The sequence below is a fragment of the Pungitius pungitius genome, chromosome 16 (genome assembly GCF_949316345.1).
Source record: "Pungitius pungitius chromosome 16, fPunPun2.1, whole genome shotgun sequence".
Lineage (NCBI taxonomy): Eukaryota > Metazoa > Chordata > Actinopteri > Perciformes > Gasterosteidae > Pungitius > Pungitius pungitius.
The window spans coordinates 5,788,668-5,806,163 of NC_084915.1; the positions used below are offsets into that span (position 1 = coordinate 5,788,668).

General features: G+C 42.4%; 4 protein-coding genes across 6 annotated transcripts in view; 1 reads left to right on the forward strand and 3 right to left on the reverse strand.

Annotated features, from left to right (window-relative positions):
* Nucleotides 1-35: 35 nt before the first annotated feature.
* On the reverse strand, nt 36-5,018 carry shpk (sedoheptulokinase). Its single transcript, XM_037466793.2, has 7 exons — nt 4,682-5,018; nt 4,422-4,563; nt 3,284-3,458; nt 3,048-3,200; nt 2,712-2,887; nt 2,167-2,367; nt 36-1,841 (listed from the first exon to the last, which is right to left on the reverse strand). Exons 1-7 carry the CDS (start codon nt 4,817-4,819, stop codon nt 1,447-1,449), a joined length of 1,380 nt encoding a protein of 459 aa, XP_037322690.2. The 5' UTR covers nt 4,820-5,018; the 3' UTR covers nt 36-1,446.
* A 566-nt stretch (nt 5,019-5,584) lies between these two features.
* On the forward strand, nt 5,585-7,953 carry emc6 (ER membrane protein complex subunit 6). The gene is made up of 2 exons (XM_037466802.2): nt 5,585-5,819; nt 6,679-7,953. Exon 2 carries the CDS (start codon nt 6,713-6,715, stop codon nt 7,043-7,045), a length of 333 nt encoding a protein of 110 aa, XP_037322699.1. The 5' UTR covers nt 5,585-5,819; nt 6,679-6,712; the 3' UTR covers nt 7,046-7,953.
* On the reverse strand, nt 7,872-13,658 carry p2rx5 (purinergic receptor P2X, ligand-gated ion channel, 5). Of its 2 annotated transcripts, XM_037466794.2 has the most exons (12): nt 12,737-13,658; nt 11,950-12,100; nt 11,693-11,764; nt 11,479-11,554; nt 11,220-11,304; nt 10,951-11,031; nt 10,238-10,379; nt 9,257-9,390; nt 9,056-9,149; nt 8,914-8,979; nt 8,695-8,783; nt 7,872-8,588 (listed from the first exon to the last, which is right to left on the reverse strand). In XM_037466794.2, the coding sequence occupies exons 1-12, from the start codon at nt 12,865-12,867 to the stop codon at nt 8,336-8,338; spliced, it is 1,374 nt and encodes a 457-aa protein (XP_037322691.2). In that variant the 5' UTR covers nt 12,868-13,658; the 3' UTR covers nt 7,872-8,335. The 2 variants fall into 2 exon arrangements, with proteins under 2 accessions (XP_037322691.2, XP_062414250.1); XM_062558266.1 differs by having other exon boundaries at nt 11,950-12,866.
* Nucleotides 13,659-14,624: 966 nt separating this feature from the next.
* The window catches only part of ubb (ubiquitin B), a 5,076-nt gene continuing 2,204 nt past the window's right edge, over nt 14,625-17,496 (reverse strand). The window contains exons 1-2 of one of the 2 annotated variants that reach the window (XM_037466799.2): nt 16,130-16,272; nt 14,625-15,385 (exon numbers count right to left, since the gene is read on the reverse strand). In XM_037466799.2, the coding sequence (XP_037322696.1) occupies nt 14,688-15,377 (690 nt within the window). In that variant the 5' untranslated portion in view covers nt 15,378-15,385; nt 16,130-16,272 and the 3' untranslated portion in view covers nt 14,625-14,687. Of the gene's footprint in view, nt 15,386-16,129; nt 16,273-17,496 lie in introns of those variants that run through there. The other variant, XM_037466800.2, reaches the window with a different exon arrangement.

The following is a 17,496-nucleotide window of genomic DNA, read 5'->3' on the forward strand; positions in this document are numbered from 1 at the left end:
CAAAATATTTAACATCTGACACCAAATTAGTCATTTGTAAATTGCTTTATTTGTTACATGACCACACAAGCTGTGAGCTAATTACATTACATGTCATTCAGCTGACGCTTTTATCCAAAGCCCAGGGAACAGCACAGGGTTGGGTGTGTTGCTCAAGGACATTTCAACATGGCGCATGGAGCAGCCAGGATTCAAAGCACCGACCTTGCGGTTCCCAACACATCCGCTCTACTCCATGCGCCACCATCGCTCAATTACCCTTATCTAGTTACACACATACACAAACAAATGACTAGCCCTTCTAATACACATGTTGTTTCTCACAGTCACAACTGTAGTTACTCATTAGTATAGATTATCATTAGTATTTCTAGTATAGAAATTGCCACTAGAAATTCATCAACAATTCCCGAATAGTACAAAACATACAAAACAATCAAAGACATTTTCCAACTTTGTGAAGAGCTTTAAACTGGAAGCTTAAGACTTAAAATTACGAGAAAATGAGAAGAGCAGTAACCATTAATTTAGACGTGGACCTTAATAGAAAACAACACAAATGATTTTGATCCAACGTAAAGACGCCCCTGCTAAAACAAGGACACAGGAAGTACAACATTTAAATAAAATACAACCAGAATCTTTGAATCCAAGGATCTGCAAACAGTCTGATCAAATATTCACTCTAATCACCAATCAGCTCACTAAAAAAAGGCCTAAAGAAACCATCCCCCTCATCATTCCTACAGGACCAGACATGGACGAATGTTTACAATAAATGGATATGTGATAAATGTCTTATTTATTCTGGTACCAAAGCAAGGCTTCTAAATTCATTGAAAATGTGATATGCAACAGGGTTAAGATCCCATTCAAAAGTGATCTTAACCCTATTGCATATCAATTTTTTCAATGTTTGACTTGGAATTGACTTCATAGACTTTTTGTAAATTAAAAGAATATAAGCTCCTTGTATGCAACATTGAAATCATGAGACAGATGTGAAGGAAATTAAACTGAGGAAAACATCTCCTTTATGGTCTATTTTCCACATGAGTGCCAACACGCTACTAGCGGTTATCCATCATCTCGCTGATAAACCCTGCTGCAGCTATGGTTTTATCTAAAGAAGGAAGCCAAGAGGAAATCCTATGATGCATCAGAAATCTGCGATCCAAGCAGTGTAGCAGCATATTGATTTTGGTCAACTTCACGAATTTATACAATACATTTCCGGAATACACGGTAAATGAGCAAGAACGAGATGTATCATTAAAAAAATCATAAGGCATAAGGCATCTTTTACTTCGCAATGCAAAATACACCTTGCTGGATTATTACCTTTTTAAAAATAAGCAATTACGTTCTTTAAGGTTCTCATACGTGCAAAATGTTTACGTAGTCCTGTGAACAGACATTGATTGCCTTGTAGATTAGACCTCCGGTTCAGAGCAGGTCACGGAGCACCATGGCCGCGCCCACAGCAGAGTCTGCGTTCTGGCCGTACACCACCGGCTGAGTAAACGCCTTCTCCACCTCCTGCCTTAGCACCTCATTGCGGGCGATGGCGCTCCCGCTGCCCACAATCCTGCTGACTCCGGCCTGCTTCAAACGCTCAGCGGGCATCATGGAGGTGAGGTTGTCCAGCACTCCGCGGCACAGCGCCCTGGTCAGATGACCCAGGGAGAGATTGGCAGGAGAGATGTTGGCGACCTGACCCAGGCAGAGCGGGTTGTGCCTCTCCCCCAGGATTGTAGGACTCACCCTCAGGTCGCTCGTTCCCGCATTCAGGCCGCAGTCAATCAGCTTCTCGTACAAGCCAGAATCACTCATCTCTGCCCCTGCCAGGGATGAGAGAAGTGATTCAACATTTAAAATGGCAGTAATCTATCATGAGTAAACGGGGCCCCGCCCTCTCATTGACTCAACAATGGCAGATCGACCAAAAGTTAAAGCATCACCAAAGTGGTTATAACTCCTCTTGTGGGGAACATGAATGTGTGTACAACACGTCTTAGCAATCAATGCAATAGTTGTTGAGACAGTTCACACGACGTTACACGTGTCAATCTCATGGAAAAGGAAAAGGAATTAACTTGGTATGGACCAAAACCGTGAAGAGCCAACCCCTAGAACCTAACTACTCGCACGGCTAAAAATGCATACCGAGTTCTTTCATCCAGGAAGTGAGCATTCCCACAAAAGTGGCTATTACATTCCCGCCGTTGAGCGAAGCCGCCACTGCCAAGTACGAGTCGCCGAAGTAGGGGAAGTAGGAGATGGAGGAGGCGGGCTGAGGAGAATCTGGAGGTTGGAAGTTGGCTGGCATGGCAAAGCTCAGCTGCGCTGAAGTGCTTATGTTAAGAACTGCAAAAATAGGAGACAGATGCAAACTGACATCTATGCAGTATGAAGTAACCTCTGATACTAAAAGCACTGCGGGCAGGAATACACTTGATCCATGATGCATTTGTTCTGTGTGCTCAAACATAATGAGTGTAAACAAAGACACGGTTGTTTGCTGCTGTGTACTTTCTTCCATGTTATGTTAAACTGTTCTTATGCATGATGTATATTACCGGTAGCGCACTACAAGGAATACAATGGATGCATTAAGTCTTGCGAAATCCGTAATGGATTCGGTTCATGAAAAAGTACCGCATAATGAATGATCTTGGTCATGAAAGAAACACCAAGACTTCCTGTTTCACCTGCATCTGTTCCAGCACTCATGCAGGAGTACACGGAACACTGAAGGTCTCCCAGGGCGGCTCCTACTGGCGTACCAGCAGGGACACCATGCCATTCAGAGCACGTTTGTCCCGCCATGCCACCAGATGGCACACACTGAGGGAGCAGGTGCAGAGGGAAGCCGGCACCCTTCAGGCTAGAGCATGCACGCACACACACACACACACACACACACACGACGCTTTACACTGTTACGCATTACAACAACACTACAATTGATTTCAGATTAACAGTGCACAAACTATAAAACGTGTTATATGCATTTAGTACTAAGACAATTTCTTCATTTTACATACATGTCAATGTTCCACTGGTTGGAGGAGGTGTTGAAGAAGCCCCAGCTGGCGGCATTTTGGGGCGTCATCACACACCCCTCCAGACCACACAGCATGGACGCCACATAGTCCTGGATGGTACCTGCCACGGTGAAGTCCTCGAGGAACTCAGGTCTGCAGTGAAAGCACACGTTTCACTTTCATATTAGCTGCAACCGACCCTACGTGGGATTTTTTTTCAAACGCTGCGTGCTGACCTGTGCTTTGCATGCCAGAGGATTGATGCACAGCCGAACCCTGTGGCTACACTGAGATGCGAGTGTGGTTTTGGAAGAGAGGACAGGAAGTTGCTGCTGCAGCGTCCATCCTGCCAGGTGATCAGCTGACTGGTGTCTCCGCTGGTAAAGAAATTGCTCTTGGACCAAACACAACCTGCGAGGGCCAGGATACATGGACAAATACAGCGGACAAGATAAGTTACATCTGCCTTAATGGTAGATTTATAATGACAACTAACCTTTTTCATTTCATATTCAATCAGTGGCCTTCACTAGTAAATGTTTCTCTAAAGATAACTCTCCAGTTAAACATTATTGGAACTGTTGTCAAAAATTACATTGTAAATGATCTCTGGTCTATAAAGACTGAAAGGGGTTGTGAGGAGCACATGCTCAAAGAAAAACAACTGCACTGCAACCAGAAGAACTTTGACACATACACATTGTGTATTATCGTGTATTACCATTATGCATGTTCGTATTGAGCTCTACATGGTTAACAGGTGGTGATTAACACTTGGAGGGGCCCTTTTAACACTGCGACTGCGTGATATAAGCTATACTGAAACACAAATGTTACTCCATTGTTAACTCAAATAGTTTAACCAATTGCTTCCCAAAATTGATGAGAAGATTCTCAATGAATGCAGCTCTTTACATACATTACATACAATACATTCAACAGCTACAAGAGTGAGATTTAGGACCCTTATATTGTGACCCTTGCAGGCATCATAATATTAAAGAGCTTCTTGGGCAAATGTACATTGTTTAAATGTATAGGGGCCTCAACGTGAATGAGCCTAAAACGCAGTAGACTGAGGGATTTCCTTCACGGGACAATGATCTGTGAAGGGCCACCTCTTTATTTCAGGGTAATTGGTCTTTGTTGTGGTTTGTGGACAGGTATCTAAATTTGGGAGGCCAAGACCATCAAACTAACATGGTTAAAAACATTGACACTTTACAATCACTTGACGTTTCCTTTTTGGTCACACTTCAAATGACATCAAGAATGAAAAGTATCCGCTTTGCTGCTGATGTGCCACAACTTTTGAAATGCAACGTCCCCGGACCAACTGTCATAGCAGGTAAGTAGGTGGTAGTCTTGTCTTACCGCTCCTGGCTTTCCAGAGTAAAAGCCCGTGCATCTGCCCGGACAGCCCGATGCTGATGACATGCTGCAGTTTGTCTCTTGGCAGCAGGCCGATGCACCGGTTCAGAGTGTCTATTATCCGGCCGGTCTCCTGCTCTTTGGCCTGCGCGTCACGGGCACGTAGTCAGGTTACTTACACCAGGGACCCACGCACATCACGGTTAATATTGCTGCACTGTAACTGTTTTATGTTACGCGAACGCACCACGCAACGCACTGACCTTTATTCCGCTTTGGTCTGTTATATCAGACAAAGTTGGCAAAGCGTGACTCGCAGCCACCGACCTGGAGCCAGTTTCTAATAAAACAGCTTTTACCGACGTGGTGCCAACGTCCACACCAAGGATATAGGTAGACATTGCTGATCATGAAACGGTGTTGTGTCACTCTGGCAAAATCCACTATGCTGCATTCAATGGTGTAGTAATTCTGGCATTTGAACAGTACACCCACAGATGACATGCTTCTATAAAATAGTGAAGAAAAATCTCAGAAAAAAAATCTCCAAAATATGTAGTATATTATTTCTGTTTGCACCATCATGCCGAAGAGGGGGAAACATTTCAGCAGAATAAAACCTGCATTCAATTTAGTGGCTGGGTCACTAGCATGTTATCTGAATGAAATTCACTTATTGGTCAATTTCACCTTCCTGATATCAAATGGACAACTAGTATCGGTGAAAAGCCATGATGCCAGTATAGTATTAGACTTTGCTGTTTGATGGTCACTGATATTTAGGTTATTGAGGGAAAGGAAATGGGAAAGAAAGCCTTTGTCGCTCGACATCTCTTGTTGTTCCCATGCTAAAACTAAACACACTAACGTTATATGTGGGTAGAAATTGATTATTGCTATTGTAACAGAAATTTCCGTTGTTATCTTTCTTATACATCTAAATTCTAACTCACTTTCGTCTGTTTTGTTGGGTAGAAATGCTCGAAAGTATTTACCCAAACTATAAAAGTTTCCTACTCTTTAATGTGTTGAGAACGCACCACACTTTCTTCTTCTTCTTCTTCTTCTTCTTCTTTTTGCCGGGTTACAGCGATAGTAGCGTATACCGCCACCTACCGTACAGTGTTTAAAGGGACTTATGGCAAGGCTATTAACGCGCCTCACGTCGCCGCCTGTTTGGTTTGAGCCGGTTTCGACCTGTCCCACAATGCACTGCGAAAGAACATGGCCGTGTCTGTTATAGGTGGTTTGTCCAAACGAGAATGAACGTGCAGCTTCCATGCCACATCCGCTGACATTTCGTAAAAACAATCTGTTATCCAAGCCTGTCAAGTTACACTTACAGATTATGTTTTTGTAATTGCACTGTGAAGAGCCGACGAGTCCCTGCGTGCATTTCCGGTGAGAATCTGTCATCTCTTACCGTCTGAGCAGCCTAGCTGACTAGCTAGTGGCTAATGGTAGCCTATTAGCTTTATAGGTTACGCAGTGTATATATTCGCAATCAGGCTCTCCAGACGCGTCCTTTTGTCTCTTACTGGTGTTATGTGGGCATGTTTTTGTCACCATGACGCTTTCACTTTTTGATTAGCTAACGTGATCTACTTTGATTGATAGTGGTCGGTACTGGGCCAAGCTAACATTACCCACTGCTGACTGACAGCTTCTCATTTTGTCTTTGCCAAACACATTAGGGGCTGTCATTGACCAGAAAACCATCTACCGTTGTCATTTTATCGTCATACTAGTTTAATATGTTGAAATGTCATATAAGACGTCATCAACATCTGTAGTCCCTGTTTAAATACGCTTCTGCGATAATACATTGGCCTTGATAAGGAAAAAGCTATGTAGATTCACTTATGTTATTGCATATAACCATGTGTAGATCTGGGTAAAGTTTTCTTAATTTGATGGGATTTTTTTTCCTCTTCTATCAATGCACTTTTTAAGGTTAGTTTAATTTAACTGATGAAGTAAATAATGAAACGCCAAAGTTAGGATTTTTCATTATGTATTACTTCAAAAGTACTTTTGACATTTATTCATCCTAATCCAGCCCCTGTCGTTTGTGTATGAATGGGTGACTGATGACATGGAAAAGCTTGACATATAGAATCCTTTCACCATTTTTGGTTTTATTCCCCATGTCTGTGAAATTTATTTAGCGGTGTAAAAAAAAAAGAGACTTTTTCTTCATTGCAAGTTTGGATCATATGAGTAAATGTTACTATTTTTTCTAAATCTCCCTTTAAAACAGGATAATTGTTCTGTGATAGCTGAACTGAGTCAAGATGGCAGGAGTTGTAGCCAAGCGTGAGGGACCACAGTTCATCAGTGAAGTGGCCGTGAGGGGGAACGCCGCCGTGCTGGACTACTGCCGCACTTCTGTGTCCGCTCTGTCCGGAGCTACAGCTGGCATCCTCGGGCTGACTGGACTCTATGGCTTCGTTTTTTATGTCCTCTCCTCTTTCCTCCTCTCCCTGCTGCTCATCCTGAAGGCCGGACGGCGGTGGAATAAGTGCTTTAAATCACGGCGGCTGCTCTTCACCGGGGGCCTTGTCGGCGGCCTTTTCACTTATGTCCTTTTCTGGACTTTCCTCTATGGAATGGTGCATGTGTACTAGAATGATCTGTCATAAATAACCTTGATTAACCCAACACTATTGTCTGCCCTGCTGTTAGTAGATAAGCCATTAGTCAAATACTTTTTTCAATTTTGAACCGCTGATTAAAACAGGATGTGTCAATTTTAGTATGCAGAATAACCTTATTTTTCCTGCTCCACACATAGCTGTGACTTAGACTTATTCAACCTGTATATCCTGCTCTGTGCTCAGTATCATTCACAACACGAAGAGATCCAGAGTTTGTATAATGTAGACCATATGTTATATAAATCAAGATAATATCCTAAATGTTAGCATTTTCCATGTACAATATTATAGTTAAATTATACCATCTGATAAATTACACTGTACAACTTGTTTTTATATATTTTTATCAGTTTGTCATCAGGCAGTTTCATTTTTTGACAACATGAAATGAAAATTACAATTGTATTTCAAACAAAGACCATTTAATAAATAGTAACAAACAAAAGGTTTGAGCATTGCAGCATTCATTAACAATCAGCCAGTGAATCAGCAGTGAACGTTTGCACTACACAGACTTGTAGCACATTACAACTACATGTAACTATCATGAATAAGATTGTGTTGTAGGCGTTGCATGGCTGAGCTCAATGTCGACATACACCAGGAGCCCCAGCAGTGTGTAACACTACTATTTAACAGCAGTGCATGATGCATTCAACTGAAATACCAACAATTAAGACAACTTTTTAAATATTGCTTCTGAGTGCAGTTTTAAGATATTTAATCTACAATCATTAAGGGGTTTTGTGACTTGATTTAGCAGAGATTACTTTAGATCGTATTTATTAGCAATGTCTATTTTACTTAATCCAATTCTGCTATTGAAGTTCATGACTTCACAGCTAATACTTTTCCATGAAATGACAAAATAAAATAATTTGATGCAAACTGTATTATGCTTGAATATTCTGTTCAACAGGCAAATAATCTGCAAGCCTTCATTTGCAGGAAAAAAATGATTATTCGCAAAGCAATCTGCAAATATTTGGCATTTGACTTGAAGTCTTTGATGAATCCCTTCTATCACTTTAACATACCTTTATCACAGCTTTGGACCCTTTGGATGTATTTCTACATCTGCTTTCTGGCTCGCTTGCAGTGCTGAACATTTACATTTCTCTGGACCAATGTGTTAGTAGTCAAGCATCACTCTGCATTCTAGCAGTCGTGCCAGTAGGTGACGAGTGGACATCTGTCCGTCTTTGGGTTCCACCTCTCGCAGACCGCTGCAGGTGATTGGTCTTGGTCTGCCTGCTTAACCTAATAGTGTGAAGATATGGTGATGTGACGCCTCGGCTCTGTACCTTGGGGGGGGGCCATGGCAGAGTATCGCTGTCCTGTGTTGCGTGGAACGGTGGGACCCCGTTTGTCTTCTGGCAGCTGGCTCCCTGCGGCGGCCTCAGCGTCCTGCGGCTTTTTTAGAGAGTTGGCGGCCTCCTTCTGTGCAGCGGGTTTCCTGTTTCTCCTCTCTCGCTGACCCGTCTTCCCATCCTTGGGTTTGCTCATATCGTTCCTATGACATACAGTTCGAGGGAGACGTGCCAAGAAATAACGTTTAGAAGATGGCTGGTTTTAAGAAGGCCAATCATTAAAGTTTGTGCAAACACAGCTATTCATACTTGAAGTTGATGATCTCAAACTTTCTCTCTCGGTAGAAGGAGCTTGTGTTCATCATGTATAGTAGTATCATATCACATGCGAAAGCTCCCTGAAAGAAAAGAAGGACATGAAGGGAATCATTTTTTGTGTTGCTGGTCATCATCCATTCCCCTCTCATATCTAGCTAATCATCATTCATCCACTGACACATCGACGTAATATCTAAGTTAGTTACTCACTGCACCGAGCAGGGCAATGCCAGAGCCTATGGCAATTATTGTGGGAACAATATTGAATTTCCCCGCCTGCAAACAACAACAACAGGCATTAACTGCAAGTGTTACTGAAATCGTATACTTTCATCTGAAAGTACTGCTGTACCTGTCCATTGATCATTATATCGAAGCGAATCCCGTACACTTTATACAAAGTGCGGAAGGTTTCACCATTTTGATCCTTGTAGTACCTGGCATATCTGGAGCGGCAAAGAAAATCAGTCAATTAAAGATGATAATAAAGCAGGTCACAGGGGTTTAGTTTGTGGGATGGTTTATTTCTTGCTAAACGGGTGAAGCCACATACCTGAAGTTGTATCCTGATGTGACTGAATTGTTCAAGTTCATGTCCAAACGGGAAAAGCTGTACTGTGGATTGCACTGTGAGGAGTCCTTATCCAGGTCACATTCCCACTCAATGAGAATACCGACGGATCCACCCTGACAAACAAAGACCGTGACCATTGTGATTATCGCAGCAGCCTCACACATCCTACTGTAGCCCATCTCTATATTGGCACACTTGGTTTATTTTAGGTTCTCTTCATGTCTTATCCCGGCCTTCCTTCTGGCTGGTGTGATGTTAAACCACATGTTGCTGAGAACATTAATGAGGGCTCTATTCCAGTCCAAGTGCCCCAGGAAGCCATGACGATGGGGCTGCATGCACAACTCAGGACTCTGACCGGATCAGCCCATCAGCACAGGGAGCTCAGTTTCGGCTGCCTTCAAGTTGACCCATGCCCGGTAATAATTAAGTGTTTCTTATTAGAACAAACATCAATGCTTTTTACGTCACGTGATAATGTTCGAACATCTCCATGTCATCTGAGGAAGGACATGTGACGACTCTATAGCCACATTTGTTTTTATCCAAAATAGATATTTTATTATTTCTGCGCAACCACTGTGATTTGCAATGAAGCAGAATCCATAATCCATCAGAATAGTATTGTTATTCATGTTTAGTATATGCAGAAGTTAAATGTTTCAAACCAACCATGACTCCATGTGGTTAGGATTAACAAAAAACAAGAAATCTCTCTTAGATAATGCCTTTCCTTTTACTTTAGAGTCTAATGTGGTCTAGCTTTGGTTGAGTTCCCTAAAAAGGTTTTTTACCCCAAAATAGTTTTTTTTTCTGATCCCCTAAAATCTGACTGCCATGCACTCTTGTCAATAATAGCAATGATTAGGTTAATAGTTGTTATATGAAATGAGAGTAAAGAAGACGGGAACTGAAATCACTCCCACGCACACACTCAACTGGCACATCGGTACTCTGCACCTTAGCAGCCATGTCCTGGAAGTCGTATCCTGTCCAGCTGACCAGGTCTCCAAGGCGGAAGATGGGGCAGTAAACGTTGTCCTGGCTGTCGTAGGTGCAACTTTTTAGGTAGCTGTCATTTGAGGTTTCAAGGACGTTGGACCTAAAAGGTCAGCCGACACAAAGCACAACTTTCACATGTCAGATCTTCAGGAACTATGCAAAAAAGTCTGAATTGTTGAGTTTGACCAACAACGAAAAAATGACAAAAGTTGTGATTTTCGCGGGTTACAAAAACTAAGACTAAGTTTCTGCCAACTTGGGTAACACATGTCATAACAGATTTGTACAACAGGCCAACCCCTATTTAACCTAACCATAATTAGTGAGAAAACATAAGAAAGATTGTTGTGTAATTAGAATAAGAGCCTGACAGATGCATTAGTGGATGCTCGTGGCGTCTCTCTGCCTAACTGACAGTGCACATGGCCGCGGCTCAGCTCTCCGGGGTCAACCCCCGTCTGACGGGACACCTGTCCAGGGCAAGGCTCGCTGTCAAGGGCGTCTCCGATGACCGTTTCACTGTCTCACTGAGTGCAATGCACAGGCTGAATATAAATAGAAGGCTCTCTGCACCCTAAAGCTATTCGTAGCGGTCTCACTCGGTGATCTATGTCACGCCGCTCTCAAACCACAGGCACCACCAGCCATCAGCACCACTTACGGACACTCACTTGGAGAATTCAAACTTTGGGAACCTGATGAAATTCTTAATGTAGATGGTGAAGTTTTCCGCTGCGCTGAGTAAGGGCTCTCTGCAGTGGGGGGGAAGAGAGAGGCAGCCGTGTGAAATGAAAACAAAACGAGCGGAGCTGACAGGCTGCATTAATAAATAGAACCTGTGAAATATCTCGGCCCCTGTGAGGGATCAGAGTGAGTGTCAATGTAGGAGAGAGAAACGGCACATTTCTAGAGCTCTGCAGGAAGGGACGAGGGGTCTCACGTGGGTCTCTTGCCGTATTCAACAGGACACCAGGCCTGAATCTCGCAGGTCCCGGTGCTGTTTAAACACAAGCCGGTCTTTATTCCTGGCGGAGAGAGCAAAGATTCTTAGCTGAGTGGAGCTTTGGAAGTTTATCTTAAGACAAAAAAAACAATATTGTATTAAGATAGTTAGGAACCCAAAAGACCCTAAAACTTGTAATTGAGGCCAAATCTTTTTTTTTTCTTTCAGATTTTGAATTGAGTGAAATGACTCTCACCATGGCCAGCTATTACGGTCTCCCCCTCAATGCAGTCATCGTCACTTTGACATCGCCCATTTGGCACCTTGAAGCTCTGAGGGATGTGAAAAAACATTTGTGTGGACATAGCAATGTGGCACAGTTTACTCCACGGTTATTTAAAATATTAAGATGGAGAAAAAACAAATCACAAGAGTCAAATAATTAGATTTGTCTTCCTCTGTTTACTCACCTCAGCGCAGAACCCCAGCCTCTGATTGGGGGTCTCTATGTAATTTGTTACTATGAAGAACACCTGCTCACCCTGTGAAATGAAATTAGGCCCAGGCAATGCGATTGAGAAGCAAAAGGTTAAACAAATTAGACTTCTAAAACGTCCAATATTGCTAAATCTGTGGCGACAGATGATGAGGCTAATGATAACCGCTAAAGCAGTAATCGGGCTTTCTAGATAGAAGGATATGTAGACAGACAGACAGACTCACTCACATTCGGGGGTATGACATAATCCTCGGCACCCCACAGTTGAAGCCCGGTCTCTGAGTTGTTGGTCAGTGTGACACCTTTAAGCTTGGTGATGACTGACGTCTGGAGGGCCTCTTCTCTCTCTTGGTAACCCTTCTTCACCACAAACACCCACCTGAGGCATTCATCAAAACATCCTGATGCGTTATGGTGAGTCATATGATGATGGTCTGACATCACCACCGTCATGCTGATGTGTAAATCTCTCCTCCACCGCATCTTGAAACACTTTCTGCATCTCCAACCGCGTTGAACTTTTCTGCACATCCATGTGCATCTGTGTCTGATGTGTGAGCCGCATCCACAGACTATAACGCACCCACAGAGAACCCTCCTTGGGGTACAGTACGTGAACCAAAGCCAAATAGGATTTTATACCACACCCTCCCACCTGCAGCCATTCACTAACAATTAAGTTGTAAAGGCTAAATCAGAGACTATGGACTCAAACTGCTCCAGTCACCTGCTCACTTTCCATCATTCCTCCCACACACGTGAGCGTCACTCAGCCAGGGCTGGGATGAGATAGCTTCCTGTCTCCAAGTAAGTTGACCGATTAATGAATTCAACAAAAGACACAATAGTAATAGAAGCAATGTGAAACTCTACGGTACTGTCACTTTAACAGTAAAAAAAAAAACTCAACGCATTTGGGAAGCTCAACTATTTTTAACTTTGTGAATCCCTTTACAAAAGGTTGCTTTATTCCATGCCTAAAAAAGGGGGCCTTAGGGGCCCTTATTGAGCTCACCCGATGATGTATCCCAGCACGGCCAGCTGATATAGTCGAAACAATATCCCGATTTTCCGGTTTTCCGCGATGACATATTTCTCTGTCTTGTAGTTGAGGAGTGACACGAAGAAGCCTCCCCAGCCCGCCATCCCCCCCCTGCACGCCGGACCCGAGTGAGGCGCTCTGCTCCCAGCTGATATGCAGCCTGCTGCTGCCCCGCGTGTCACGCGACGGGCAAACCCACCGAGAGAGGGGCTGTAAAGCACCAACACCGTTCCCACTGAGACCAATGTGACACGACGTTTCACTTTGAGTCCCCACAAAACGCTCTACAACAGCGATCACTCCCTGTGAATCCACACTGCTTTTCAGTGACCTTATATGGCCTCCTTTTGCTTATGTTGCTGTGAAATTCCTTATAGGCTTATTCTAAATTCAACTTTAAAAATCTCAGGTGATTATGGTGGTTCTCGGATGTTTTTGCAATAATTTCATTGACGTTGCCTTATAATACTGGACGGTAGGGTTAGAGTTAACTAAAGGGGACTAGTAGGAAAATAAGAATCAATGTTATTGTGAACACTAAATGAGAATGAGAATTGATGTTTCCAGTAACAGAACTGAAGAAAATGTGATCTTTTTGTATCTTGTATTTTATAATTGTAAACTCCAGCAATTCTACAAAAGCCACAGTAAAACATGAAATGCCTTCATTTCTACTTTACATGTTTGCAACAGGCTTTTATCATCTGGTATTGGGTCCCTAACTCCCTATACTTTGGTAAATCAGTTATCGAAATCATTCTTTATGATAGGCATCACAAGACTTCCTCATGCTTCATGCAGAATCTACACCAACCCAGTTATTGGTATCTCAAAAGCAACTGGTTTTGACCTTGACCTTTATGTGATCACAACCACTAGTACTCTTTACTTTCAACCACCGATTTGTATTATTACAATTATTATTTACAGGGCAATTGCTAGTGACATCTCGCGGCTGTATATGACACTGCATGCTTTAAAAAAACAGGCTAGTCACCAACAGATACAGTACGACTCAATTCCTTTAAGGGACTGGAGTAATTGCCATTTTGTTTTGAGATATTCATGTACTGCGAGGAGAAAACGCAACTACAGTATCTAATGTACATAATAATTTGGTTCTGGAATTCCCAGATCAAACAAAAGAAATGTGGAAGTCAAAAATTAAGACTGTAGATACGCGCATGCGCAGACTCCTTGCAGCTGGTTGTCGAGATCACTACGGTCACAGAGGTGTCGTTTGTGTTTTTAACGTTTCGCTGATGAACTATTGAACCGGGAAGGCAGAGATTGGGAGATAAAATACGTCCCGGGTGGTATTTATTCCGTAGCAGTCGTGATTAGTAACGATTGAAAAGCCCCGAAGAGAGTGCTCTCTATTGAACCTCAACGAGGAAAGACGCTGCAGGGTCAGCGGCGGCTTTGGGCTCGTGACGTAGTCTTCACGCGACAGGTCTCCTCTGTGCTCGAACTGCTGCAAGCAGTGATGGCTGTAACAGCAAAATACGTGCTTTCACGTCAGACACCACACAAGTCTCTAACGAAACCAGATATGGTCGCGTTTGACAAAAAGTTGCCGAAAAGGTTTATTAAGTCACGGTACGGAACTATAATTTCATCTTTTTTACCCTTCATTTTGTGGAGAAATTATGAAAATATTTGTAATTCTAGTAAAACTTGAGTGAATCCTCTAAAAATGATTTAACACAAATTTACAAAGATGGGATTTTTTTCAAATTATTCCATGAAATAAATTGACCCCCCAAAGGATTAATAGATCCTGAATGTATAACAGTGTTGTTATTTACAATGACATTTTGTAAACACATCGACACTTCTATAGTCAGACAAAAACAAAAACAATTTAATATCACCTTTTATTTTATTAGGTTGTCATGTAAAGCAAGATAAAAGATGCAACCATTTATTGACCACCCCTCAGACGCAGCACAAGATGGAGGGTGGACTCCTTCTGGATGTTGTAGTCAGAGAGGGTGCGGCCATCTTCCAGCTGCTTGCCAGCAAAGATCAGCCTCTGCTGATCTGGGGGGATGCCTTCCTTGTCCTGGATCTTGGCCTTGACGTTCTCGATGGTGTCGCTGGGCTCGACCTCCAGGGTGATGGTCTTGCCAGTGAGGGTTTTGACAAAGATCTGCATGCCTCCCCTCAGACGCAGCACAAGATGGAGGGTGGACTCCTTCTGGATGTTGTAGTCAGAGAGGGTGCGGCCATCTTCCAGCTGCTTGCCAGCAAAGATCAGCCTCTGTTGATCTGGGGGGATGCCTTCCTTGTCCTGGATCTTGGCCTTCACGTTCTCGATCGTGTCGCTGGGCTCGACCTCCAGGGTGATGGTCTTGCCAGTCAGGGTTTTGACAAAGATCTGCATTCCTCCTCTCAGACGCAGCACCAGATGGAGGGTGGACTCCTTTTGGATGTTGTAGTCAGAGAGGGTGCGGCCATCTTCCAGCTGCTTGCCAGCAAAGATCAGCCTCTGCTGATCTGGGGGGATGCCTTCCTTGTCCTGGATCTTGGCCTTCACGTTCTCAATGGTGTCGCTGGGCTCGACCTCAAGAGTGATGGTCTTGCCAGTGAGGGTCTTCACAAAGATCTGCATGTTTTCTCCTGTGAAAGATAAAAACGGTTCAACATGACATTAAAATAAGACTATAATTAACTAACATTTATATACTTTAAAGATGTAGTGGGTATCAAATGAATTTTAACAGCTTACATCACAACTAAATGGAGCTCTCATTCTAAAGAGAACGTCTTAAGTCTAGATTTTATTATGAGGCCATTTCGTTGAGTTCCTCTTCCTGGCAGAAGTACGTAGTGAATCGCTTAGTACATTTGTTGCATATAGCAGCAATTTTCGAAAAGCGATACTTATCAGTATATTTTTGACCATGCTTTAGCAAACTAAACTGTCCTACTGCATAACACGAACATACTGGTAGGAGGTCGTTGATTCGAGCACCAGCGCCATTTTAAAATAAGGTAACGTTAGCTATTGTTTGCCTTCTTTTTGTTCAGCGAACGTCACCATCTGACGGAAGATCCAGCTAGAAATGTTCAGCTATTGTTAGTAAGGTTGGCTAACCTTCTCAACGGTGTCGCGATGTTGTTCAACTCGACGAATAGGTTAGCATCTTAAACGTATTGACGGTTGTCTAAATTAACGTTCGCCAACTGTAACTCTTTCGGATATAAAGCGCCATCGATGTTGCGGACGAGCCTCAACGTTGTGTAAGAAGCAGTTAACAGACGTTAGCTAACGTTACTAAAAAAGACAAAGGGAATCTGCAAATTGATGGTAAAGCAGTTAACCTAAAATGTTGACGTTGCTATACAAACGATTGTACTTACAATGTGTTTGGGTATATCGTCCTGTTGTTGCTCGTAAAACCTCCCTCTGCCTGTGCAGTTACCAAGGGAACAGGAGTATTTATACGGGAGACGCGTCATCTGGCAATATTCATCCGCACTTCAAAATAGTTCCGATTTCTAGGATACCGTCTGGTTTATGCCTGTTTTACCAACTATAGGACTGTTAATAATCAAAGGATTAGTTTTAGACAATATGAGATATATTTCCCCAGGCCTAATATACATATATATAGATTTTAGTATCCTCTTTTCAGGGGTTCAAATATAGCAAATATTAGTAATACTCGTGGTTTCAATTTCTGATTTTACTGTATATGCACAAAGGTCATTGTACATATATATAATTGACGTGTTAGTGTGTATATATAAAACAAGCAGTCACAATGTATGCATTTGTCTCACACTGATTCTTGCTAACGTCATGGTGTTTTCCCAACCTTTAACTTTTTGTTTGTGTGCTATTCATGTTCACACCCACCCTCAGCCCACACGCCTTCATTCTGCCAGCTAACACCCACGACATTAGACAATCTACATATTTGTACTGAAATCTGATATGAATGCGCTCGGCATTTTATCATGCTAACCTCCGGGCAGTAGATGGCGCTACAGCCTCAGAAACAGAAAAGTAAAAGTACCTTTTCAAGTATTTTCTGATTCACCAGCTGTCCTCCAGCTCAATGAACCCTCTGCAAGAACTATTTTACTTCATTTACTGAGCAAGGAGCATTTCTGTTTAACCCACCATTAATTAATTTTTAGATACACATATACTCATCAAAACCTGCCAGCTCTGTGGAAAATCTTACTGAAATGGTTTAGTTATACAGAAATGCTTTGCTTAACATTAAACACTAAGTTTGTGACCAGGCAAATGTGCTTGAGTTTCCTTTACATATTGCTTCACACCATTTTATTTTGTGGGGGACTATGATGAAATTAGAATTTTGATGTATGAGTTTATGATTCAAGCTGGGAAATTATTCTGCATGTTTCCAGATCTGACTGCAAAAAAAGAGATTAATGATTTATTTCAGTTATGGTCAACTATAACTTCTAAATGCTAGAATAAGTCCCGCACTGATTGAAAACATTGTCATTGTACAATAAGTTGATTAAGTCAAATTCTGTATTTTAGCTTTTGAATGCCTAAATAATTCCAGTGATTTAACAAAAAAAAGACCCCTACTCAATTACTGCTCATTTTGAGCACTTGTTACATCAGCCATTAGGAAAAAAAATCCAAAAGATTATTTGCTTTATAACTAATGTTAGTAAACCTATGATTTACTTCTTGCAATATCTCAATGAGGACTAAGGTATTTGACATAGAACAAAATGATATT

Coding starts and splice junctions, on each gene's coding strand:
- shpk (XM_037466793.2), bottom strand. CDS start 4,819: ATGTCTACCTATATCCTTGGTGTGGACGTTGGCACCACGTCGGTAAAA. Junction 3,201..3,283: donor CTCTGGCATGCAAAGCACAG/GTCAGCACGCAG, acceptor CTTTCACTGCAG/ACCTGAGTTCCTCGAGGACT. Junction 2,888..3,047: donor AACCAGTGGAACATTGACAT/GTATGTAAAATG, acceptor TGCATGCTCTAG/CCTGAAGGGTGCCGGCTTCC.
- p2rx5 (XM_062558266.1), bottom strand. CDS start 12,252: ATGTGCAGAAAAGTTCAACGCGGTTGGAGATGCAGAAAGTGTTTCAAG. Junction 11,032..11,219: donor GAATACGGCAAGAGACCCAC/GTGAGACCCCTC, acceptor CCCCCACTGCAG/AGAGCCCTTACTCAGCGCAG. Junction 8,784..8,913: donor GCATTGCCCTGCTCGGTGCA/GTGAGTAACTAA, acceptor CTTTTCTTTCAG/GGAGCTTTCGCATGTGATAT.
- emc6 (XM_037466802.2), top strand. CDS start 6,713: ATGGCAGGAGTTGTAGCCAAGCGTGAGGGACCACAGTTCATCAGTGAA.